This window comes from Rhagoletis pomonella, unplaced genomic scaffold (assembly GCF_013731165.1).
Source record: "Rhagoletis pomonella isolate Grant_MI unplaced genomic scaffold, Rhpom_1.0 Rhpom_scaffold_00001, whole genome shotgun sequence".
Taxonomy (NCBI): Eukaryota; Metazoa; Arthropoda; class Insecta; order Diptera; family Tephritidae; genus Rhagoletis; species Rhagoletis pomonella.
Genome location: NW_023458555.1, coordinates 14,521,522 through 14,544,494, shown reverse-complemented (window position 1 = coordinate 14,544,494; position 22,973 = coordinate 14,521,522). Strand labels below are relative to the sequence as shown.

General features: G+C 36.4%; 5 protein-coding genes across 6 annotated transcripts; 4 read left to right on the top strand and 1 right to left on the bottom strand.

Annotated features, from left to right (window-relative positions):
- Positions 1 to 2,054: 2,054 nt before the first annotated feature.
- LOC118739705 (TBC1 domain family member 22B-like) lies at positions 2,055 to 5,439 on the top strand. 2 transcript variants are annotated; one of them, XM_036471211.1, is made up of 9 exons: positions 2,055 to 2,293; positions 2,367 to 2,770; positions 2,859 to 3,114; positions 3,175 to 3,355; positions 3,454 to 3,615; positions 4,137 to 4,323; positions 4,385 to 4,567; positions 4,626 to 4,849; positions 4,921 to 5,439. In XM_036471211.1, coding segments are annotated over exons 1-9 (1,734 nt in total). In that variant the 5' UTR covers positions 2,055 to 2,291; the 3' UTR covers positions 5,056 to 5,439. The 2 variants fall into 2 exon arrangements, with proteins under 2 accessions (XP_036327104.1, XP_036327114.1); XM_036471221.1 differs by having other exon boundaries at positions 2,055 to 2,770.
- Positions 5,440 to 5,485: 46 nt separating this feature from the next.
- On the bottom strand, positions 5,486 to 8,060 carry LOC118739699 (exocyst complex component 6). Its single transcript, XM_036471199.1, has 3 exons — positions 7,904 to 8,060; positions 6,748 to 7,835; positions 5,486 to 6,684 (listed from the first exon to the last, which is right to left on the bottom strand). The coding sequence occupies exons 1-3, from the start codon at positions 7,977 to 7,979 to the stop codon at positions 5,578 to 5,580; spliced, it is 2,271 nt and encodes a 756-aa protein (XP_036327092.1). The 5' UTR covers positions 7,980 to 8,060; the 3' UTR covers positions 5,486 to 5,577.
- A 585-nt stretch (positions 8,061 to 8,645) lies between these two features.
- LOC118739693 (major facilitator superfamily domain-containing protein 10) lies at positions 8,646 to 12,018 on the top strand. The gene is made up of 7 exons (XM_036471184.1): positions 8,646 to 9,095; positions 9,157 to 9,498; positions 9,565 to 9,638; positions 10,940 to 11,115; positions 11,176 to 11,343; positions 11,451 to 11,588; positions 11,820 to 12,018. Exons 1-7 carry the CDS (start codon positions 8,646 to 8,648, stop codon positions 11,909 to 11,911), a joined length of 1,440 nt encoding a protein of 479 aa, XP_036327077.1. The 3' UTR covers positions 11,912 to 12,018.
- A 710-nt stretch (positions 12,019 to 12,728) lies between these two features.
- On the top strand, positions 12,729 to 20,628 carry LOC118739673 (ras-related protein Rab-11A). Its single transcript, XM_036471150.1, has 5 exons — positions 12,729 to 12,826; positions 13,277 to 13,560; positions 18,122 to 18,243; positions 18,486 to 18,834; positions 18,944 to 20,628. Exons 2-5 carry the CDS (start codon positions 13,521 to 13,523, stop codon positions 19,072 to 19,074), a joined length of 642 nt encoding a protein of 213 aa, XP_036327043.1. The 5' UTR covers positions 12,729 to 12,826; positions 13,277 to 13,520; the 3' UTR covers positions 19,075 to 20,628.
- Positions 20,629 to 21,792: 1,164 nt separating this feature from the next.
- LOC118736756 (protein Peter pan-like) lies at positions 21,793 to 22,919 on the top strand. The gene is made up of 5 exons (XM_036466814.1): positions 21,793 to 22,125; positions 22,189 to 22,368; positions 22,449 to 22,633; positions 22,701 to 22,780; positions 22,846 to 22,919. Exons 1-5 carry the CDS (start codon positions 21,793 to 21,795, stop codon positions 22,917 to 22,919), a joined length of 852 nt encoding a protein of 283 aa, XP_036322707.1.
- The last annotated feature ends 54 nt before the right edge of the window (positions 22,920 to 22,973 follow it).

Below are 22,973 nucleotides of genomic sequence, written 5' to 3'. Positions count from 1 at the left end.
GGCGCCTGCAGTAGGTAAGCGTTATCTATAATTTTGTAAATATTATTAAGGGAACATTAATGGATGATATTGATATGAAACCACCTACCTTTGGCAGCTAAGTGCGATATGAGCTTTTCAAAGTAAACATTATTCGTTGTGACGAAATTCGCATCGAGAAAACATTCGAAAATGCGCTTCAAGTTTGTAACAATTTCCAGCTGGGTTTCCATTTTGCAATTATTAATATATATCCATTTGCAGTAATTGACTTGTGTTTGACAAAGAACATTTGGTAAATGTCACGATGTAAATGTGTTTACTGCATTTAAATGCAAAATGTTGGTTGCAATTTGTTATCACGGATCTCGCTATTCCGCAAAAAACAGGTGTAAAATAGTGATGGCTTGGTTAATCGACTTACCGATTATAATCGGTTATTTTCCTTCGCTTAACGATTTAATTGTATTGAAATTTTCCTTTCGATTAATCGAGCGATTAACCGACTAATTTTGAAAATAATCCAAAGAAACCATCGAAAATTTAGTGCATCACACAACATATCACATAATAATGTATGAGTAAATATTACGTAAAACTATGTTCACATTACCAACGTAAAATACTTAGTTTCGTTTAAAATACCTCACTAAATTAAGTGCGTTCATACACGCGATTCTTTATTTGCCTTGACAGCTTTGTAGCAACCCTGTGTTATTGTTTATTTAACCAAAAGAGATCGCGAATGTGAGTAATTGCGTATATTTTTATATTCTGAGTTGTTTGTGGTAATTTTTTAGATTTTAGATGAGTGATCAAAAGAGAAAGCTTCTGGAAATATTTTACAAACTACCACGCGCGATTATTAAAAACAAAACACTCCAAACACAATGACATATCAGTTATGGGACAATACTTTTTTCGATTATTATCGATAAAATTAGAGCCGACACTGATTTGTTCGTGATTTGGTTCTTGGTTTAAGATAAACTACGTACTTTCAACTTAATTTACTGAGAGACTTTACAAGGCGAAATTACTTAGTTTGTACTTAATTTATGCGTAAATTAAGATTGACCTCTAAATTACGCCAATGGGAACATAGTTTAACAAAAATTGGAACTCTTATTACTCAATAATATTAGCAACAATAAAAATGTCACCCCACTCAGTACATATATACATTTGTAAAATTTTACAAGTTGGGAGGCCTTTTACATTCTCGTATTCTGCAAATTTTTGCGAAAACCCGCAACAGAAGCTTAACCTAAGTAGCTACCAAAAAATCACAACGCAGGTATGCACATATTTTCATTTCATTTTCCACACTCAGTGTTGCGCATTTTCTTCTTTTTATCTGGAAAAAAACAGGCAACACCGTTACTAAAAAGAAAATATATACTAATCAACAGTCTTGCAATTAAAAAAAATATAAATAATGGGCTACAAAACTGCATACAAAAAATCGTTCTAATAAATGTAATTAAAAGCTCGAATTTTTTGTTGATTTTTTTTTTTAATATGGCAAAAGGTTTGATATATTTGTATGGGAAAATTTTCCAATAATGGACCAGGCTTTGAAAAAAAAAGAGGGGGTTTACAGCGGCTTTTTGTAATTCTAAATCTGACCCCCCCCCCCTCTCCTGAGGCATTAGTTTTTAAGTAATTCGTTGTTAAAGTTGTAAAAAAAAAGTGAAATTTAAACTCACATTTTCCTTTGTACATCGAGTGAACTGAAATTGCGGTGCTGCATCACAAAAAATGTGTAAAAAAAAGTACTGAAAAGGGATCAATGAAAACGTAAATAATAAAGTGGACATGTACATATATGTTATAGCTTTTTTATTGGATATTTTCACTATATATGGAAGAATTCCTAAAAAAAGGGTCGCAGGTGAAAATTTTTAAGATATATGGAAGTATTGGATTTTTTAGAAAAAACGCCGCAGGCGAAAATTACACATTGTACACAATGCCCAAAACCGAGTCCCGAACCGATTTCTGGTAGTGCATTTAATACCAAACCAAAGAATGCATTTACAACTTGTGGGAATACGCACCAGTTATCGGGAAAATCGATGCATCGCTTGCATCTTCAGTCGAACTAGGAGTAATTTTTCTGATTTTTATTTAATTCACTAGCTGAACACGTATTTATTTATTCTTAATAAGAATATAATCATGTTTTCGTAAAATTTGTTTGGCATAAAGCAGACCTAGTAAAATACATACAAGAAAATAGGTATATAGATGCAGAAGAAATCAGCGCACTGGAATCTACTTGGCAATTACATTTCGGCATAATAAAGCAAATGTAACCTTTTGGAACATATACATATATGCATGGAATCTTCATGGAACCCAAAAATATATAAATGGTAATTTAGGATATTGGCATTTGCGCATACTATGGACAATAATGTAGAGGGTGCAAGACAAAACGGCAGCAACAAAAGCAGTAACATCACGGCCAGCACAGTAACAGCAACGAAGGTTAATAGCAGTAATATTGGGGTCATCACCAACATTGGTAGCAGCGGTACAAATTCATCATTTTGGAAGAACAGTGGGCGATTGGTGCCAGGACGTCCAAGCCCTAAGCGCGGTGACGACACGAGTTTAATCAGCAGCAGTGTTGACGGAGATTTGGTTCGTACAAGCGGTGGCAAAGGTGACGGTATGGTATCCACATTTCGTGATTATCAGCAGTCTGTAAGCGATGCTTGGGACACAGGTGATGACGAATTCTGCATAATGTCAGGAGCAGCAGCAAGTGCTGCTTCGGCAAATGGTAGGTGTAAAATTAAACTGCATGCGTTATTTTCTAAATGCAATTTATAAATTTTTTTACAATAACTTTGATCACCACATTTTGCTAGATTCGCGTATATCAAAAAAAGTGTCGCAAACAGCGGCGTTAAATGTTATTGAAACGCATCGAAATTCAGCAACCACTTCCACCGTACGCTCATCAGCAGCTACATCGAGTGCAGCAAACGCGAAATCAACAAGAGTGCCAACCGTGACAATAAAGTCAGAGCAGCAACTACAACGCCACAGATTGCAGCATTCAATCAGTCAAACAAGCGAGGAAGGAGCTCCATCAAATGACTCGAAGAACGATACTGAAGCAAGGTAATAAATTAAATCGCCTTTTGTGACTACGAACGAACTGAAATACTCTTTTAATTATAGAATGAAAGTTGTGCGCAATTTTCATGCATATCCGGGACGACCACAGCTACAGAAGTTTAGTTCAAATGCGCAAGAAACCGAATATGAGACTAAAATTGAAAAATTCCAACTGTTGCTAGACTCGCCACTTTTAGATTTGGTGGCGCTAAAGAAGCTCAGCTGGTCGGGGGTACCAAAGAAGGTATGTGCAACCTGTGTAAAATCGGAATTACATGTAACGTTGCTGAAATCTGCTCATTAAATCAACCAATTACTATTTTATTACTTTTATTTTGGTAGATGCGTGCAGTTAGTTGGCGGCTGTTATCAAAATATTTACCACCAGCTGGGGAGAGGCGCAATGCGGTGCTCGAAAGCAAGAGACAGGGCTATCAGGATTTGCGGCATAATTATTTTAGAGTCGACAGCCAGGACGAATCGCAACAGGACACCTACAGGCAGGTGTGTAATAAGAGTGGTTTTTGAGCCAATTGCATTTGAATAGGAAATTAAAGTCTTACAGCTGCCTAAACTCGTTTAAAGTACAAAACCGCGTATCGTCATTCTGCAAAACCGCGTAACTGATATTTGCTGCCAAAAATTGGATTTGCTCACACAAGCTCTGGGCTCAATCCTTATCCATTCGTCCTAAAATATACTAGCCAAAAATGCGTCTGCTTTATAAAAAAAGATAACCATTTTGAAATATGAGTATTTTTACTCTCTAGAAAATAATTTATGAAACCTCACATACGCGGATTTGCATTATCTTGATTTGTTAATACGCGGTTTTGTACTTTAAACGACGATATATATATGTATTAAAGGGCTGCAAGAGTTAACTCATGAATTCATCCCATAACTCGAGTCTAACTCAACAGCGGCGCTAGACTCGAGGTAACTCACGAGTTGATTCTTGCAGCCCTTTAGAATGTATATGTATTTTTTTTTTAATTAATAAACATTGGAAATGTTCTATTTAGATACATATCGACGTACCCCGTATGAATCCACAAATATCACTATTTCAACAAAAGCTCGTGCAGGAAATGTTTGAGCGAATTTTATTCATTTGGGCCATACGTCACCCAGCCTCGGGGTATGTACAGGGCATAAATGATTTGGTGACCCCATTTTTTATTGTGTTCTTGCAAGAAGTATTGGAGCCAGGTAATCTAAATAAATATAATGGATTTAATGCGGTTAAATCGAAATTTTTTCCCTCAAATAGGCACCGATTTGGAAAAATTCAATATTGATAACCTATCAGTGGACAAAAGGGACGCCATTGAAGCAGATTCATTTTGGTGTCTCTCCAAATTTCTAGATTGCATCCAGGACAACTACATATTTGCGCAATTAGGTATACAAGAGAAGGTAAATCAATTAAAGGATCTTATACAGCGGATTGATGGTACGTTAAGAACAAAACATTCGCGTGTCCAGAAAAGCTGTAGTATGATTAATTTTAGGAAATCTGCATCGCCACTTGCAAGCACACGGCGTGGACTACCTGCAGTTTTCGTTTCGTTGGATGAATAATTTACTAACACGTGAGCTGCCACTGCATTGCACCATACGCTTGTGGGACACATACCTCGCCGAGTCTGATGGTTTTGCACTCTTCCATTTGTATGTATGTGCGGCATTTCTATTACATTGGAAGGATAGATTAATGCAACAAAACGATTTTCAAGTGAGCTAGACTTTCGAATTAGTTCAGGTTGGCGTTCGTAAGCTTTTATTTAACCACAAATGCATTTTTAGGGCCTCTTGCTGCTGCTACAAAATCTGCCAACCGAAAATTGGTCCGACCGTCAGATAAATGTTTTAGTTGCGGAAGCGTTTCGTCTCAAATTCACATATGCGGATGCACCAAAACACCTAGAAGTGAAAAGTTGACACCAGAAAAGAGAATATATTTACGAATACGTGGCATAGATTTGATTAATGTTATAAATGCATTTGTTCTGGTACCCTGAGAAAAACAGAAATTGGGTAAGGCAAACAATCACGAAATTAAATGATGTGCAACTGGATCAATAAGACAAGACACATACAAACATATGGCATACATATAAGGTTATTATAATAATAATTATATATTATTGCTAATACTTTGTATATATTACATCAAAATATTTAACTCAATGATGCATAAAAAAATTGTCAAAGAATTTATAATTATGTCGCATATACATATGTATCATAACACGAAACGTAAACAAAGTTGCAATTCTTTTATATAAATAATACAATTATAAATAAATTTAAAACAAGAAAGCATCTCAACGAACGGAATTCAATTATAGCTGAAATACAAAAGATGCGTTTGTTCAGGCCAATATTATAATTTTTTTATTTTATGTTATCTATTGCGCTTAGTACTATAAAATTTTCCCCACCATAAAAGGTACATCCCATCTAAGTTTGCCGCTCAGTTAGATGCTTCAACTGTTTCAGCACAGTGTCCAACAGCTTCTTTTTGTCATTTTTACGTAACACTGAGAACATTGTTTTCTTATCTGCCTCGCGTATCTTTTCTAAAATGGTGATAATCGATTGGGGATGGACCAAGTGGTAACGATTTTCTTGCTTGCCATAATCATGCAAATACGTACTCCATTCCTCCATTATGAGCAAGTCAAGCAATTGTCGGTTTTTGAGAAAAAATTTGGAAAGTTCGCCTTCCCGCAAACCAGGCACGGGCTCAGAGGCAGCAAAGAACTCGCATTGCAACAGATCCAAATTGATTTGCTGTAATGCGCCAGTTGAAATTTGCTTCACTTCTTCATCGTAGAGTATATCATAGATTTTGTTTGCAATGTGTTCACAAGTACGCCGACAAGCTGTTTGCGCAATGCCCGGCAACTTAAAAGCAAAACTATCAAATGTACTCTTCAAATAGGATATCATATCGGTGATGTAAGCGGAAGCGATGCCTGGTGGTTCAATGAGCAGCCAATCGTAGGCTGCCAAGTCGAAGAATTCATCCATTTTGGAGCATATGCGCACACCAACTTGTTTCTCAGCCTCTTGACGTGCCACATGAAACATGGCCGAGGGTGTTTGCGATATATTGCTTACCGTGTTCGTCATGTGGCAAACGAACTCATCTAAAAATGGACCAGCCTTTTCCAAGTATTGTGTATCGATGATAATTTGTATAAGTTGCGGCAGCGCAACGCTTGGATTGCGAAACACCATGGAAAGACAACCACTAAAGCTGCGTGTCAGCAACAAATTGGCTGCTTTACGTACCATTGCAGCCACTTCATTGGGCGATAGTGTTAGCTCTTCGGCAAATTTCATGCAAGCGTACATGAATTCTTTAGCCTGATGGTAGACCTCGGGTACCATGCGTGAAAAGGGAAACTTCTTTGGAAAAGGCGCATTTTCGAGCTGCTCCGAATGGAATGGAAAGCGTTCAATGATGGCCTCATACTCCTCTTGACTTTCAACGATCATGGGCTGGAACTGCTCCTTGTCCAGAATGTCACGGAAAACATGTACCCAGCGTTGCAGAAGTACCTGTAAAAAAGACAAGTTTAAGCACATTATTAAAAAATAAGTTATGTATATCACTCAATCCACCTCATTGTAGTGATCGCGCATATTGTGCAAGCACTCGAATAGCATGTTCACCGTGTAGCCATAGCACTTGAAAGTGTTTATTGACAGCATTATAAGGTTTTTTATGCGCAGAAGTATGTTAGGATCGGTGCAGGATGACGATGCCATGCTAATCTCATTTACGAATTTCGTTAAGGAAGTGGACCACAAGTCCTCCAAGTACGAAGTTGTGACCACATCGCCAGCCGTATTCTTCACATGGTCTTCCACAATGAAAAAGCCAACAATAGCACAGATATAAGTTTTGTATGCCTCCAAGTTGTCGTGCATGCCTGGCGGCGGTTGCAAAACCAGTTTTGACTGATCGCGTCGCTGTTGGCGATAGTCCTTTTCAAAGTATTCACGCTGCCCTAATACCATATAAATATGCAAGCAACGGTATATTGGCGAGAAATCTATAAGATCCTGTGCACTTAAATCGTTCTCCTCTTCGCGATTGTCATGCTGCAGCAACTTCTTGTGCTCCTCAATGATAGCATTTATATCACGCTTTTGCAGTTTTTTTGTATGCGTTATAGCTACTTCACCGATTTTGGGCGAAAATTTACGTATATTTTCCAAAAATTCGCGAAAGTCTGCTTCGGCAGAACGCCTAATATTCTCTTTGATAATTGGAATGGCTTGCCGTATTTGAGTGGCAAAGCGATAGTTGCTTAGTCCAACAAGATGCTGCGATTCCAACGTTTCCAATGTGCGCAATGACTGGTAATATTGTTTGTTATTTGCTTGTTGGGTAAATTTGATGTAGCACTCAAGTGCCGGCAGACATGCTTGGAGCGCATCAATAGCGCTGGCTAAGTTTGATTCGATTTGGCGAGCGCGCACTAAATCTTGTCCTTGCTGCAACACCGATGCACTCATTTGCTGCAATGAGCGATCCAATGTGTGTACCTCGTCATGTAATTGCTTAGCTTGTGTGCGCACTTGCAGCAGTTCCTGTATGGAGTCTATGAAGCCTTGGTAATATAGATTGCATATGCGTTCGATGTCCTTATCATGGCTGCGAATACGCTGCTCCAGCTGCTCCGATAGGGACTCAGTATTATTGCCTTAATCCAGAGATAGGAGAAAACTCAATTGTGGGAGGACATTTTCTACTTATTAAATAATTATGTACCTTCCAAAATAGAGCGGAATGTTGGTCCCCAATAGTCGTCCACAGCTTCAATGTCCTGCACAGTGACTTTGGACATAATTTCACAGTTTTTTTGGCGTTATTTTGGAAAAAAAGAGTACGGATAAAACTGGCTGGTCAACAAAAATTTGTAAATTGCAATGGTAGTCCCATCAAAATCTCGCACTTCTTCCACAAAGCTACACTCACAGTAGTCACTCTGAAAAAAATCGCACACTGTCTTCAAAAGTCAAGCCACAACTCAAAATAAAACGTGCGTCAGAAAATGCGAAAAACTATTTCGTAGCACATGCTAATCATAGGAATTCGTTCAAATAGCGCTTAATCAGTGGTCATCTACATTCTTTGGTTTTTTAAATTACAGAAGTTAACAAATTTGCAAAACAAAATTTTTCGTAAACGGCACATTTTTATTCACAGTGGATTTAAATTTAATTGACGAAAACCAGTTGCATTCTGTGGCAACACTTGTGAATGTTATGTTTTTGTTTATATTTGTTGCTATTTTCTGCATATAACTACTTCTGTATTTACTAGCTTGTTGAATTGTCTGCCGATGATTGGATTAACTTTCACTTCACAAATGAAGAGTCGTTCAGCCAATCCGGTTCAGCACATGACTATTGTGCTGTAATAAAGTTCCAAAAAAACTGGAAATAATAGTTTTAAAATTATATTTGCAAAATATAGTTTTGTTAACAACAGTTTTTATTGAATCATATTCATGACTGCGGCGACTGCATTAAAAAGCCGTAATGGCGACAAAATTACAAATAACAACAATGGTGCCGAGGCGATTAAGAGTAAAGGCCATGACAAACTGAAGGGCGCAGAATTGACCGATGGTGGAGCAGGCAAAAGTAATGAACGGTCAATGGTGAGTGTCGTTTTCATATCGCTCCTATTTGATTTACTCGCCTTCACCATGATCCTGCCACTAATGCCTTCTTTGCTCGAGCACTATCGACAAAATGATAGCTCCGGCTTGTATAACTTGCTGACGCGGCGCATACACTGGTTCCAGCAGCTGGTGGGCGCACCAGAACGATATACATCGGTGCTGTATGGCGGATTCCTGGGTTCCATGTTCAGCTTTTTGCAATTTGTGGCAAGTCCCATTGTGGGTGGACTATCGGATTACTATGGCCGCAAGCCTTTAATGCTTATATGTGGGGTGAGTAACAATAAATTTGGAAAACTCTTATACCTATGCATGCATTACTCTTATTTAATAGGCTGGTATTGCTTTATCCTATCTACTTTGGGCGCTCTCAAGTAATTTCGCACTTTTCGTGCTGGCTCGATTTGTGGGCGGTATCAGCAAAGGCAATATATCGCTATGCATGTCCATCATCACTGATGTCTCCAGTGTGAAGACACGTTCGTTTGGTATGGCATTAGTGGGTGTCGCATTTTCAGTAGGCTTCATTGCCGGTCCTATAATTGGTGCCTTATTTGCGCGTTCATTGAATAAATCATGGGAATCATGGTATGTGGCACCTTCATTGTGTGCCTTTGCATTAGCCATGTGTGATTTGGGTGTTATTGCATTTAAACTTAAAGAAACATTACCCAAGGTGAGTCATTATATAGCATTGAAAATTTAATAATCAGTTAAATTATTATTATTTTTGATTTTTTAGGAAAAACGTGCCAAAGAGATATCTTCCGCTATGTCATATGCTATACAGTTATTGGATGTGCGCTCAATATTCAAGTAAGTATGGAACGAAAAGTGTTCAAGCGAATCAGACGCGTAGATACTCTCCCACGATAATTTTTATGTTATTTTTTGCTACTTTTAATTAGCATACGTAGTCGTGCACGTTGCAACCGGCTTGAATTTTTAATTATCTCGGCACGTTACTTTATCTTCACATTTTGCTTTTTTATTTTTTTATTATCTTAGTTAAGCGTATTATTCATATTCAAAGTAAGGCCTGCGATTAGCTTCGCTCCCAACGGAACGTCGGCTTGGTTTATCAAAGTAGTGTATTTTTTTGTAATTAGATAAGCCAATCACAATTTATGTTTTAAACTATTCACACTTGCATACATATGTATATACATATATTTAAGCATAGTTATAGTTTTGGACGTATATATTTTTTAGAGATTATAATTTTAAAATAAGCACTTGATAACCACAAAATTCCACAAATCACACAAAGTTTTAGCTACTTTAAGTATGCGACTTAAGAAGCTAAGATATGAAATTATAGGGCTATTGGAATGCACATAATCAGACCATTATTTCTTTTGTTGCCCAGATCGGCTAGTATTTCAGTCGTTGTCGTCAAGCTCAGCTAAAAAGCGTGCAACCTCTATAGGGACAGACGCGTTAGCTGTGTGGGGTTTTATGGGCATGCGAAGAGATGTAGGCAGACGTAGCTCCGTCTCGTCCACATAAGGTGGTTGTGTGTCCAGAATTCCGCTCAGGCCTGTCGATATGCTGCTGTGTCCAAGGTTTGCTTTATGAACCTCTGGACTTCGTCCTCTGCAAGCAGTCCACTGTTCGGGTGTTCACGCCTTTGGCTGCGTACTAAAAATTGCTTGCAGAGCATTGTGTTGGGCTCCCTTATTTGGAGCATTTGCGCCTCGACATGCAAGCGATTTTCTGGCGACATCCGGTCGCTGTCCGGAGTGCTGTGTTTTGGGTCGTTTCTTTTAATTTATTTTGCTTCCTTTTAATGAATAATATTGAATAAGCCATCATCAAACTTCTTGTTTTTTTTTTACAAAATGTTGACTAGAATGACCTTGATCGAATATACATATAATTATGTACAACATTGATTAGAGTAGCGTGATGATTCTTTCTGTCGACTTGTAACAAGAATTATATGATTATTTTTGGAACATCTTAGACGCAAACCTTTTGACATCTAATAAGTTTTACTCCAAAACTTTTATGCAATTACCACCTTTAAATATTTATACATATGTACCTATATACGTACGTATGTATGCCTAAATCTTAAGCTTGAAATAAATAAAAACTTACATTTTCTTGAACAGCTTCTCAGCGATTAAGAAAATATCGAAAACGGAAATAAATGCACTACGCAAAATAGGACTGATATACTTCTTGTATCTGTTTTTATATTCCGGCTTGGAGTTCACTGTTACATTCCTTATGTTTCACAAATTCGGCTACAGCTCCATGGATCAAGCGAAAATGTTTCTAATGACTGGTAAGAATTATTAAATTCAAATATCTAAACATTTAGCAAAAAAAGTATTTATTAATGCAGGCATTGTTATGGCCCTACTGCAAGGCGGAGTTGTGCGTCGTCTACCGCCACAGGCGTCTAAACCATGCGCAGTATTTAGCCTGTATCTTATTGTGCCAGCTTTTATACTGGTCGGGTTAGCGAAGGATGGACGTCTTCTTTATGCAGGAATGTTACTTTTTGCCATTTGTAAGTTTACTAATACGCAGCTTTTCTTTATTTTTATTTTTTAATTATGATTTATATATACATACATATGTATGTATTATAAATATTTTTTAATTCGTCCCTATCAGCCACTGCTTTTGCTGTCACCTGTTTGACCACATTGGTTTCACGTTATGGTAATGACGATCAAAAAGGTTCAGTTCTTGGTATTTTCCGTTCGCTGGGTGCTTTAGCGCGTGCTGTTGGCCCTGTTGTAGGCTGCATTTGTAAGTCTTGTGCATACATATGTACATATCGACGGTAGTTTGGTAAAACCTAGTATCCCAGAAAACTCTAATACTTCGTATCTCGTAAAATTATTCTTTATTAACTAAAAAGTACTTAATCTTTCATATGCAGTAAAAAAGTTTCTAAGTTTCTATATGTTCCGTCGATATGTATGTACATAGTATACTGACATGAATTTTGTAATTTTTTTAAATTCAAATATTTTGCAGCTTTTTGGTGCGTTGGTTCGCAGTTAACTTACATCACGGGTGGCCTTTTACTGCTGTATCCAGCGTATGCCTTGCAACGTGCAATTCTTTAAATATTTCTCGAATACATATTACAAAAAAGTATTAAATTAATAATGTGCAGTTTTTCGTGCCAACAATCTTCAAATACATTCAATTGCATAATTAATTTTAACTTCATGTATTTTTATACTCACTTTGTATACTATACAAGTTTGTATATTTAAGAATATTTTATATCATCCTTTCATTATGTAGACAAGCATTCAACAATAATTTACAAACCCGTGTGTAAATATGAATATTCAGAACCTTTTATTAAATCTTGTATGTATATTCAGTAATCTAGTGTAAGAAACTTTTATATACTTTCTATAAATATATATGTATACATAATATTACACTCATAATAATTGGGAAATACATTTTATTTGAAAGCGTGATTAAAGGAAATGAGATGACGAGGATCCTCTTAGGTTACCTGGCCACTGTTCAGTGGAAGTCATACATACCTGGATATGAAGGATTTGCAGACCGATGAAGTGAAATTGTTCTTCACAACTCCAAATAAACTTTCTTCTAACGTTAAAAAGATTTATTTTACTTTCAACAAAACCGTAAACTGGTTTCACTTGAAGTTAGGAATTTATTGAATTTTATGCATTTATTTAAACTGGTTTCACTTGAAGTTATGAATTTATTGAATTTTATGCATTTATTTATATACTTGTTAGCAAAAAATACTGTAGTACACTCCAAGCGACTTCCTCGAAATCAAAACATAACGATAAAGCAATGGAGATGTTCCGAATTCCGTAACGTAATAGAGTAACTGCTCAGTAGTAGATTATTTTTTCGTTTTGCTTTCCACCTTCGCCGCCCGCCATATTTGATCAGAGAACGTAAATTACGTTCTCAGATTGAACAACGGCACTGAAAAAAGAAGAAGAGATTTTCTTGTGTCGTCGTCGTAGTTGTCGCGTAAAAAGGTGATTAATTTTTTTAAAGATTTAAAGAAAGAAGAAAACATTGTTAATAGCATTTAGTCACAATTAAAGGGAAGCTTTTAAACATAACTAAAGTGTAGGAGTTATAGTGAAGCGATATTTTAAAGTGTAGCTTAGAAAATTGTGTATGCAAAGTTTTGGGCGAATTCCATTGGAAATGAAGCCGCTGTAGCGACACATACATTATGCAGAAGAAGTAAATGCTGAAGCAGTAATAGCGACAGCCTCTTAATCAGTGGAAAAGTCACCGCCCCGTCATATTTTCTAATTTAATATTTTCCTTTTTTTCTTTCACTGTCGTCGCCATCGTCGTTATTGTCACCCGTCCGCTGGACCGTCGTTTTGCCCTTTGGTTTCACTATCTTCATATGTGTTTGTGTGTTTCGTCGTATTTCGGTGAATAATCGTTGATTTTTTATTACTATAAAAAAGAGCTTTGAGAAAGAGCAATAAAAAGATACGCAAATTACATACTGAAGAAGAAACTTTCAAGTGGAAAAAATACCACGATAAAGAAGTTGCAAGAAGATCGAAGAAGAAGAGTATTGGAAAAATAAAACAAGTGGAGTAACTCGAAAAGGATAATCACAGGTCACCGAATTGCACAGCAAAAGCGAAAAGGAAAAGAGGAAAAGGCAACGCTAAAAACAGTTGGAGAAACAATTCACATCCAAACATGGGCACAAGGGAGGACGAATACGATTATTTATTCAAAGGTAATTGATTGTCTTTAATTTAAATTAACTTAGCTGAAGGTAAGATACAGAAAACATGAATTATTACTAGACTGTCGAACGAAAGAAAAGAACTGGAAAAGTTGCGATGAAAGTGGAACTAAAATGGAAGAGTCATTCATCAATAAAGTGCGATGACGTAGCCCATGCTCGAGTGGTTGGTTGGTGATATTTCGAGTTTTTGGCTGGCTATATCGGACAGCATAATAAGAGCCGAGTCTGGTGTGCACTGTTTTTAATTTTCTAAATTTTCTATACAACCAACATGTATCTGAAGGGGTTGCAGCGTCCTATATACTTACATACATATGTATATATAGCGCTAAACTATACAAAATATGTATTTATATACTTGGATTAATTGATATAAGAATATAATGAGCTATCAAGTAAAAGCGATAGTGCATATTCCACGCATGGTGGCTCGATCTTCAAAAGATTTCATCAGCATGTACAAACATATAAATGTTTGTGCCTTCAGCTTCGATACCGCTGATGCAAACCGTCATCGGCAACTCGCAAATGCGAGCAGTTGTTTTGTACCTACTCGCTTTTCAGCTGTTTTGCTTAAACCGCCCCCTGTGGTGATGGTTACTAGCAGTCTGCTGCAACTATCATCACTTCCACTACTCAAGTACATGTAAATACATATGTATGTGCTAGAGTAGCAGGTCAGACAGCCAGCCAGTCAACTTCAATCTGGTATTTGTTCTGCATGCCGTAACACATTCTTGTTCTTGCCTACTCTGTTGTGTACGAGTATTCATTTGGTGGTTTGCATATCATGTTCGGACGTTTAGTTTTGTGACACGTTGCATAAAGTGACGTATTCGTGTTAAGTTATTTTTGGCGACTGATTTGGTTGAATGTTTTTGTTTTTATGTTGCGTTGACCTCAACCTATTAAACTTTTCTATGTGATACTTAGACCCAATGCTGCTTGTTTATTAATAATTTCAAGGATGATTAGACTAAAGTAGTCACATAGTTGTTAATTATGCGGATTGGGTTTATTACCGACAGCTGATTGCAAATGTTTACCTCTCTTTGTTATGGCTGCCACTTTCGAGTTCGTCTGAGTAGCACAAATAATCGCTTCGTACACAATTATTTTTCATTGTTTTCTCAACATTACTCCTATGATCGTGATTGCGCATTAATCGAAAACGCAATTTCCTTTGTTATTCCCAAGTTATTTAAAAATCGCTTTTTTCTCTTAACCTTCTCTCTTGTTGATATTCTCTGCCTGTTGATGCTGCATAAACCGGATTTCTTTTTCAACATGGAATAATTTTAAAGTGTGCCTCGTCTTTCACTGAGCTATCTCATGTTCATATGGAAAGCACACATTCATATGTATGTATATACGTACATTTGTATGTTCGGTGTACTTTCCTGTGAAACCTTTTCAAATGCATTTTATTGCGCGTTCGTTTTCTTGATTTATTTGTGATTATGTTGTACATTTTGTTGCATTTTCCAATTTAGAGAGAAGTCTAAGTATGTACATTAGACTGCATCATTGCCCGTACAAAAAAAAAACAAAAAACAAAATATAAAATCTATTATATTTTAAGACTTCCATCAAAATATCTTCGGAAAATTAAGTTTTTTATTAATTTATTTTTGAAAAAAATCATCTCAGACGACCAAACAGTTTAAGTTTGAGAGCATTTTTTCCAAAAAAATCCTTTAAGAAACTGTTTTTATTCATAAAAACTCTATTTTTAGAGGTATTTTCAAAGCGGTCCAGCTAACGTAAATCTTAATCTTTTTCCGAATATTTTGGTAGAAGTCTTAAAATATAATAGATTTTGCCGCAACTTTTTTGGTGATGCAGCCTAATGTACATGCATGCAAACAGATGTGGTTTTTATGTAGTTACACATGTGTGTAATCATTACATTTGGACTGCTCATTGTGATTTTGCTTCCCAATAATCGCGTTCTTATTTTTTCGTTTGCATTTCTAATGATCAGGCATGGGCAGAGATGGGCACAGAACAAAATATGCAATCCCGATTCCGACCATCCCGAAACTCGATTTTTAGGTCCCGAACCCGCTTTCAAATTAATTCAAATAACATTTCATTTAGCGATTACCCTAGATATAGTACATTAACAAGTAACAATAATTTGAATTTTCTAAAGTTGCTGTTTTTTTCGGGAGTGCCGGGGGGAAAGGATTTCTGTGCCGTCTCACCTGCAAATTTCGTGACACCGCCCTCCCAGTTATGTCTCAATTAGTACCGTGGGCCCCGCGGATACCGACGTCCAACGCCTATCTAACTTATAGCCTTTTTGTGTGCCTTGTGATTTCCTTATTTTTTTATTTATTCATGCAGCAAGTGGAACAAGGTTATATTTCTGCAGCACTATTTTTCTATTGGCTCAGTTACATGACTGCATATGCTGGCACATTATGTTACATCAAGGCCTCCGCGCATCTCTTAATTATTTCCTAGGCCGCTGTGGTGTAGTGGTAAGCAGTGCGCGTTTCCACTCCACAGCACCTGGGTTCAAACCCTGGTCAAAGCAGCATCGCGAAAAATATAGGAAAAAAGGTTTTTTCTTAACAGCGGTCGTCCCTTGGCAGGCAATGGCAAACCTCCGAGTGTTTTTCTGCCATGAAAAACAGCTTCTCATAAAAATACAATCGCCGTTCGGAGTCGGCGTAAAACTGTAGGTCCCTCCGCTTTGTGTGACAACATCAAGGCGCACACCACAATTCGGAGGAGAAGCTCGGGCAAACACTAACATATGTGTAAGCGCCAATCTATTATTATTATTATTATTAATTACAAATAAACGTAAGTGGCCGTGATACAAGGCGATTGACGAAGAAGTTTTTCTTGAATTGCCCCTGTATGGTTGGCGGTGACCAGAGGACGCAGAGAATCGCTAAACAGTCATTGGTATATTATTATGCTCAGCAATACGTACCTATTAATTTCTCTGAAACAGACGGATTCTGATATACCACTACCGTTATTAATCGGGAGAAATAAAAAGATTTCAATTCTAAGCCATATGAATGGATCGAGTTCCATAATTCCATTATGAATGTCGAAATCCTACTTATTCACAATCAATCATGCGCAAAGTACGCCCAATAGGTACTGGAAAATGCCCGGTCAATATTAGCTCGCTCTTCACATGTCATCTCTAACTGGCTAATCTTAATCCGCTCAAAGTCGAATCAGTGCGCTTCCTGGGCCTTCAGATAAACGACATTAGAATCGCTGGTTAGTCATGCTTAAGAAAGCTTCTACAAGAAAATATCGATTGCTTACACTTAAAAATATTTAGCTTCTGATACCAAATCCCACAATAGATGACTCACTCCGTCCGCTCATTCGTTGATACGATTAAGATAATAGCTGAGAAAAAATATTGTTTGCAAGAGCGAGGCACAACAGCCCAGAAGACAATTTGGGTAGGCCTTTTTCAGTGAAGCCAGTCAAAAAGTCGTTTGTTAAGAATGGCTGAAAAAAGTGTTTCCCTGCATGCATTCTGTTTACAAATAAGAAAGTAATAAGTTTATATTATTTACCATTACAGATGCATTTTAATTTGCAATAAAACGTATTTGGGATGAACCGTAAATACCCAGTAGATAATTTCAAGGGCTAAAAACCATTCTAAAAGGCATTCCTGAGAGACGTGAGGCACAACTTGAAGGCCTCTGCTTTCGCTACATATAGAGGGACTTTTATAGGACGTGCATGAGAAGGTCTTTTGAATTCTTGTTTCTAAAGCTGCTGCTTTAGGTAATAAAAACAATAATTCTTCAAGGTATTTATTGAAGGTTCATATCAAATACATATGTACTGGCTTTTGTAATGCTAAATAATATAAAATTATACATTCGTGTAAATTGCAAATAGCAAAAGCCCTTCTAAAAAGCATGCTCATCTTGGTTAAGCCTTTTAGAATGGTTTCACTTTGGAAGAACTAACTAAATTGTCTTCTGGGTAAATACCTTCAAAAAGTATGATTTATATGAATTAAAGAACTGGCTATAGCAAAACTCCAAAAGAAATTATTTACATGCAAATCGGGTCTGAAGTCAACATAGCCACTATCAATGTAGAATTGCCCAACACAACTATATGTGGACGTTTGATGTGGTATTGCGTCGGCGGTAAAGTTGAAAAAGAGAACGTGTTTATCAGCAATTCAAAAATATCCAATTATATTAAAATGTCAAAAGAGCAAAAATGTCTGAATTGGCGCCTGGCGACAGTTAACTGCTCGAATTTTTACTATCACTAATCATGAATGAGATATGTAAATATCGCTTGTTTGCTTGAAGAACGTCATAGCTCAAACGCAACTGAAAAAAAAGTTATTATTAAATTAATTTAATAAGTTGTACTGATTAAATTATTTAGATTTTTTTTTTTTGTAAAACTTTAAAGACTTGTTTTGCATTGCTTATATTTTGAGTTATTACATTCTGCCCGCAATTGAGCGATATGAACTTATGTACATACATATCGTTTATTGTAATCAGTAGCTTATATATTGTATTACGTTTTACAGTTGTGCTGATCGGTGATTCCGGTGTGGGCAAAAGTAATTTACTTTCCCGCTTCACGCGCAATGAATTCAACTTGGAATCGAAGTCGACAATTGGAGTTGAATTTGCAACACGTAGCATAGAGGCAAGTAACATTTTATTACATATTAAATTCAGGAAAGGGTGCTTCTTGTTTAGGGGATCATGTTTCATATTTACTTTTTGTTATTTATACAGTACATTAAAATATAATATTACCCCACCAGCTTACATAAATATTTGCTAGCCTAAGCGCTACATAGTAACATTTTACTTCTAATGACAAGCTTACGCAACTACCCACAACGTCTACATAATATTTGTTTGTTCTCTTTTCATTTAATTTAGGTTGATGGTAAGACAATTAAAGCGCAGATATGGGATACGGCCGGTCAGGAGCGTTATCGAGCCATTACGTCTGCATACTATCGCGGCGCTGTTGGTGCACTGCTCGTCTATGACATTGCCAAACATTTGACCTACGAGAATGTGGAGCGGTGGTTGCGAGAGTTGCGTGATCATGCCGATCAGAATATTGTTATTATGCTGGTGGGCAATAAGTCCGATTTGCGGCATTTGCGTTCCGTGCCGACAGATGAGGCGAAACTCTTTGCTGAGCGTAATGGGCTGAGTTTCATTGAAACGTCTGCCTTGGATTCGACGAACGTCGAAACTGCATTCCAAAATATACTCTCAGGTGAAATTCCTTTATCGATGCATATGTATTTTTATTCGAACACTTTAAACTGGCTTGCAATATCTTTAAAATATTTACATACATATAACATTCGATTGAATCCTTACAGAAATCTATCGTATCGTATCGCAGAAACAAATCAGAGATCCACCCGAGGGTGATGTTATTCGTCCAAATGTGGAGCCCATCGATGTGAAGCCGACTGTTACGGCTGATGTGCGCAAGCAGTGTTGTCAGTGACCGCCTTATGCACGTTCTGCATTACTTTTAAATGTCATCTATGCATAAATAATAACAACAACCAACCAACCAATAAAACTACAATAAACTACTACGACCATAGTTCCCCAATCAAATTCAATCCAAATCAATTCCAAATTACAGAGCCTACAACCAATTGCAATAAACAAAGCAAAGCAAAAGCAATTAAACAGAACAAACGGTAAAAGTAAAAAATGGTTATTATAAATACATATTATATTAAATGCAAGGAAATAATTGAAACAGAAATTAGTATAACTGCAATGAATTTTTGAAAGAAAAGTAATAATATACATATTTAACTATAATTTGAAAGCGTATTTTCTTGGAAAACAAACAACAACAACAACAACATAAACAGAATGAAGTAAACAATGAACGCCTCTCAACGCAATCCTTAAACTTGAAAATTTTCGCTTAAGTCTCCGCCTTCTTAAAAAGTTTTCCCTATAATATAATCCAAAAACAATCGCAATCAAAAAAAAAAAAAATAAAACTACGCGTGACTGTATTGATGAGAACTACACAAATAAAATAGTTGTATTCCCATTCACCCAGCCATTACCATGACCACCGCCCCCATTTGATTTCATACGCTCGCATATCTACTATTGAGTTCAATTAAGTGCGTTTTCTTATTTATTTAAGCAACTATAGCTTAATTAAATTCAGTAAATCAGTTCAATAATTTTAAAAGCATACTTTTTATTGAAAAGAAGATTTTTTACTTTAAAAAGAATGAAGGGGAATACCGAAAGAATTGAAGTTTGTAATTATAATTTTTTTCATATACGAAGGATATGTAAAACTATTGTAAATGTTTTAGTAAAAAATAATTAGAAGCAACAACAAACTCAAAAAAAAACGAAATTAATTTAAATATATATAAGGGGAAACACACACAAGAGAAAACTGCAAACAATTGAATATTCTGCTTTTTTAATTAAAAAATAAATAAAATACAAAAGTAATGTTTTATATATAAAATTATGTATTATGAAGTAATCAATACACGCTGGAAACACCAATAACACCTACACCGCATGCATAATGCAATGGATGTGCGTGGAGAGGAAACGTAGAGGGCTACCGGAACTACTAGCATGCGGAGGGAAAAGCTATTGAGAAATTCATTGGTGGTCCTGTACGATTAGGAACACCATTCAAACAGATATCGCTATATGAAATTTTATTGGACTGGCATACAAGCAAGCAAGCAAGCAATAGAGAGTGAAAGAAAGGATCAAGATTTTAGCGAAGCTAAGGGAAGAGAGTAAAGAAAATGCGTAGATGAGTTAATACATAATTAATTAACATTGGAAAACTTATATGAATTAAGCGAAGCGAAAGAAAGCGATACAACATCTAACAACAGCCAGTTGTAAATTACTGATGATTATAAAATTAGTGAGAAAAAAATACATATAATTAATCGATTGATTGATTAATGCAATTATATTGTGTTTTGCTATATTTACCTATGTTAAGTGTATCTAAATGAATAAAATAAAAAATGAGAACAACAAAAATGTACGATAAAAATGCTTTTCACTTCAAGCCTAGGGTGTACGCGTATATCTTAAACAAGCACCAAATTAAGTGAAAAAATACGCCATGGTCTGGTTACTGTAGCAGCGTAAACTCCTACTTCCCCATATTTGACCGCGACATGGCCATCGGTCATATGTATGTACCGCATGATATTAACCACCTAATACGCCCCTCCGTTTATTTGCCGGGCATGGGTATCTAGGCAGGGAAAAATAGTGCTACAACAGCAAGTGGTAGAAACATTGAACTGGATTTTTTACTTTCCTAAGAAAATAAATAAAAGTCACATTTAAAATATAGAATTTCTTATCGGCACTCGATAAGTCGTCCGATAGAATAAACGTATTGTCTATTTTATAACAAGTCACTTCAACCCTTCACCTAGCTTGGTTTCAAGACCAAATTATAATTAAGTTTATTTAAAATGTGATCATTTATCTCTAGTACTTTTTATAAATTTTTTACTGTCAGATAACAGTAAAATATACTAAACTTTTAAAGGTGTTTATGCATATTGAAACTCGGACTGCCGAATTCTTTATAAAAATAAATTTTTTTTTTTTACAAAAGCCCCTTAGCATACATTTTCATCGTGGATATAAATTCTTCTGATTATTCATTTTACTTTGTTTTTTGGCTCTCGCTGTTAAAAAGTGGTTCGCGCGACGAGTACCCCTTAAAAATTTGGTGAAAATACGTTTCGCGAGAGACGAGTAACATTAAAAAATACCCCATAAAAATGTTCCCACAACAGTCGGGGTCTATGTAACCGGAAAGACCCAGATTCATATCTGGGCAATTACTGTCACTCCAGCATCATTCCTCAAAAACTATTTGAGAATTTATAATACCGTTACAACAACAACAACCCCTAAAAAATGTCGTGGAAAATGCTCTAACGTTAAAAATACGCCATCGGCGACGAGCACCCTTTAAAAAAATGTGGCGTTCACTGTAACCTGCTCAAAGAAGCAAACGTGAATACCACATAATTAACAAGAAGAAGATTGTAAACACGAGGATCTTCTTGCGATTATGAAAATTTTATAATTTGCAGAGTTCAAGCGTGTGCGGTCAATATTATCATTTATAAAATAATCGAAACAATAATTTTCTCAATATAAAATAAAAAAATACACTGTTATAATGGGTAAAGCCAAGAAGAAGTCGCATCCGAAGAAGCGTACCGCTGCTTTCAAAGAGAAGGAAGCAAGTGAATTGGTTGATGCGCCACATTCGTTTATTATACATCGTGGTCTTTCCTGTCCCTATATAACCGACTTAACTTTGGATTTTCGTAAAATAATGGAACCATTTACGGCATCCCAGTTGAAGGAAAAGAAAATGAATCGCATTAAAGATTTTGTGACAATGAGTGGTTACTTCCATGTCTCCCATATGGGCATATTTAATAAGGCCACATCCCAGTTGTCTTTTAAAATAGTGCGCATGCCGCGTGGTCCAACGTTAACTTTTAAGGTAGGATGAATCAAAAATTGTTATAAATCAAAAAATAAAGCATAAAACCCACTTTCTTGGCAGGTACACCAATTCACATTGGCGCGCGACGTGCTCTCGACCAGCAAACGGCAATATGTGGATGATGACATGTTTAAAAGTTCGCCGCTGGTTATCATGAATAATTTCACAGGTGATGGCAAACATTTGAAGCTAATGGCCAGTACGTTCCAAAATATGTTCCCTGCCATAAATTTGGCGCAGGTATGTAACTAAAAGCTGAACAGAATGCTGTGTGTGTTTTTGATTATTATTACTGTTTTTTTTATTTTGCTCTTATAAAGGTAAATATAGCCACAATTCGACGATGTGTGCTATTCTCGTATACGCGCGACACAAATTTAATAGAAATGCGCCATTATTCAGTGCAAGTAGTTCCTGTTGGTTTGACGCGTGGCGTTAAAAAGCTTGTTATGGGAAAAATTCCAAATTTATCTAAATGCGAAGATATCGCTGATTTCATAATGCAGTAAGTTTGTGTTTAGTATTCCCTTCTTATTATGTTGCATTTTTACATAAATCTCATTCCAATCCAGAGACGGTGCTGCTTCAGAATCTGAAATGGAAGACGATGAACATGCGCAGGTCGTACTGCCACAAACATTGAAACGCAAAGGTAACTTAGAAGACAATAAGTCGGCAGTTCGTTTGTATGAAATCGGCCCACGTCTAACAATGCAGCTGATGAAAATCGAGGAAGGTCTGTTGACTGGCGAAGTACTTTTCCACGACCATATAGTCAAGACGGAGGATGAAAAGGAAGCTTTGCGTAAAATGGTAGAGAAGAAACGCAAACTCAAAGAGTATCG

What these genes read in the sequence shown, in the direction of transcription:
- LOC118739673 (XM_036471150.1), top strand. Translation starts at nt 13,521, where the DNA reads ATGGGCACAAGGGAGGACGAATACGATTATTTATTCAAAG. An exon ending in TTGCAACACGTAGCATAGAG is followed by an intron (nt 18,244 to 18,485) that starts GCAAGTAACATT and finishes CATTTAATTTAG; the next exon opens with GTTGATGGTAAGACAATTAA. An exon ending in ATTCCAAAATATACTCTCAG is followed by an intron (nt 18,835 to 18,943) that starts GTGAAATTCCTT and finishes GAATCCTTACAG; the next exon opens with AAATCTATCGTATCGTATCG.
- LOC118739693 (XM_036471184.1), top strand. Translation starts at nt 8,646, where the DNA reads ATGACTGCGGCGACTGCATTAAAAAGCCGTAATGGCGACAAAATTACA. An exon ending in GAAAATGTTTCTAATGACTG is followed by an intron (nt 11,116 to 11,175) that starts GTAAGAATTATT and finishes TTATTAATGCAG; the next exon opens with GCATTGTTATGGCCCTACTG. An exon ending in AATGTTACTTTTTGCCATTT is followed by an intron (nt 11,344 to 11,450) that starts GTAAGTTTACTA and finishes CGTCCCTATCAG; the next exon opens with CCACTGCTTTTGCTGTCACC.
- LOC118739705 (XM_036471211.1), top strand. An exon ending in AACAGGACACCTACAGGCAG is followed by an intron (nt 3,616 to 4,136) that starts GTGTGTAATAAG and finishes TGTTCTATTTAG; the next exon opens with ATACATATCGACGTACCCCG. An exon ending in GCAAGAAGTATTGGAGCCAG is followed by an intron (nt 4,324 to 4,384) that starts GTAATCTAAATA and finishes TCCCTCAAATAG; the next exon opens with GCACCGATTTGGAAAAATTC.
- LOC118736756 (XM_036466814.1), top strand. Translation starts at nt 21,793, where the DNA reads ATGGGTAAAGCCAAGAAGAAGTCGCATCCGAAGAAGCGTACCGCTGCT. An exon ending in GTCCAACGTTAACTTTTAAG is followed by an intron (nt 22,126 to 22,188) that starts GTAGGATGAATC and finishes CTTTCTTGGCAG; the next exon opens with GTACACCAATTCACATTGGC. An exon ending in ACAAACATTGAAACGCAAAG is followed by an intron (nt 22,781 to 22,845) that starts GTAACTTAGAAG and finishes CTAACAATGCAG; the next exon opens with CTGATGAAAATCGAGGAAGG.
- LOC118739699 (XM_036471199.1), bottom strand. Translation starts at nt 7,979, where the DNA reads ATGTCCAAAGTCACTGTGCAGGACATTGAAGCTGTGGACGACTATTGG. An exon ending in ATTCCGCTCTATTTTGGAAG is followed by an intron (nt 7,836 to 7,903) that starts GTACATAATTAT and finishes CTCTGGATTAAG; the next exon opens with GCAATAATACTGAGTCCCTA. An exon ending in TGCGCGATCACTACAATGAG is followed by an intron (nt 6,685 to 6,747) that starts GTGGATTGAGTG and finishes TCTTTTTTACAG; the next exon opens with GTACTTCTGCAACGCTGGGT.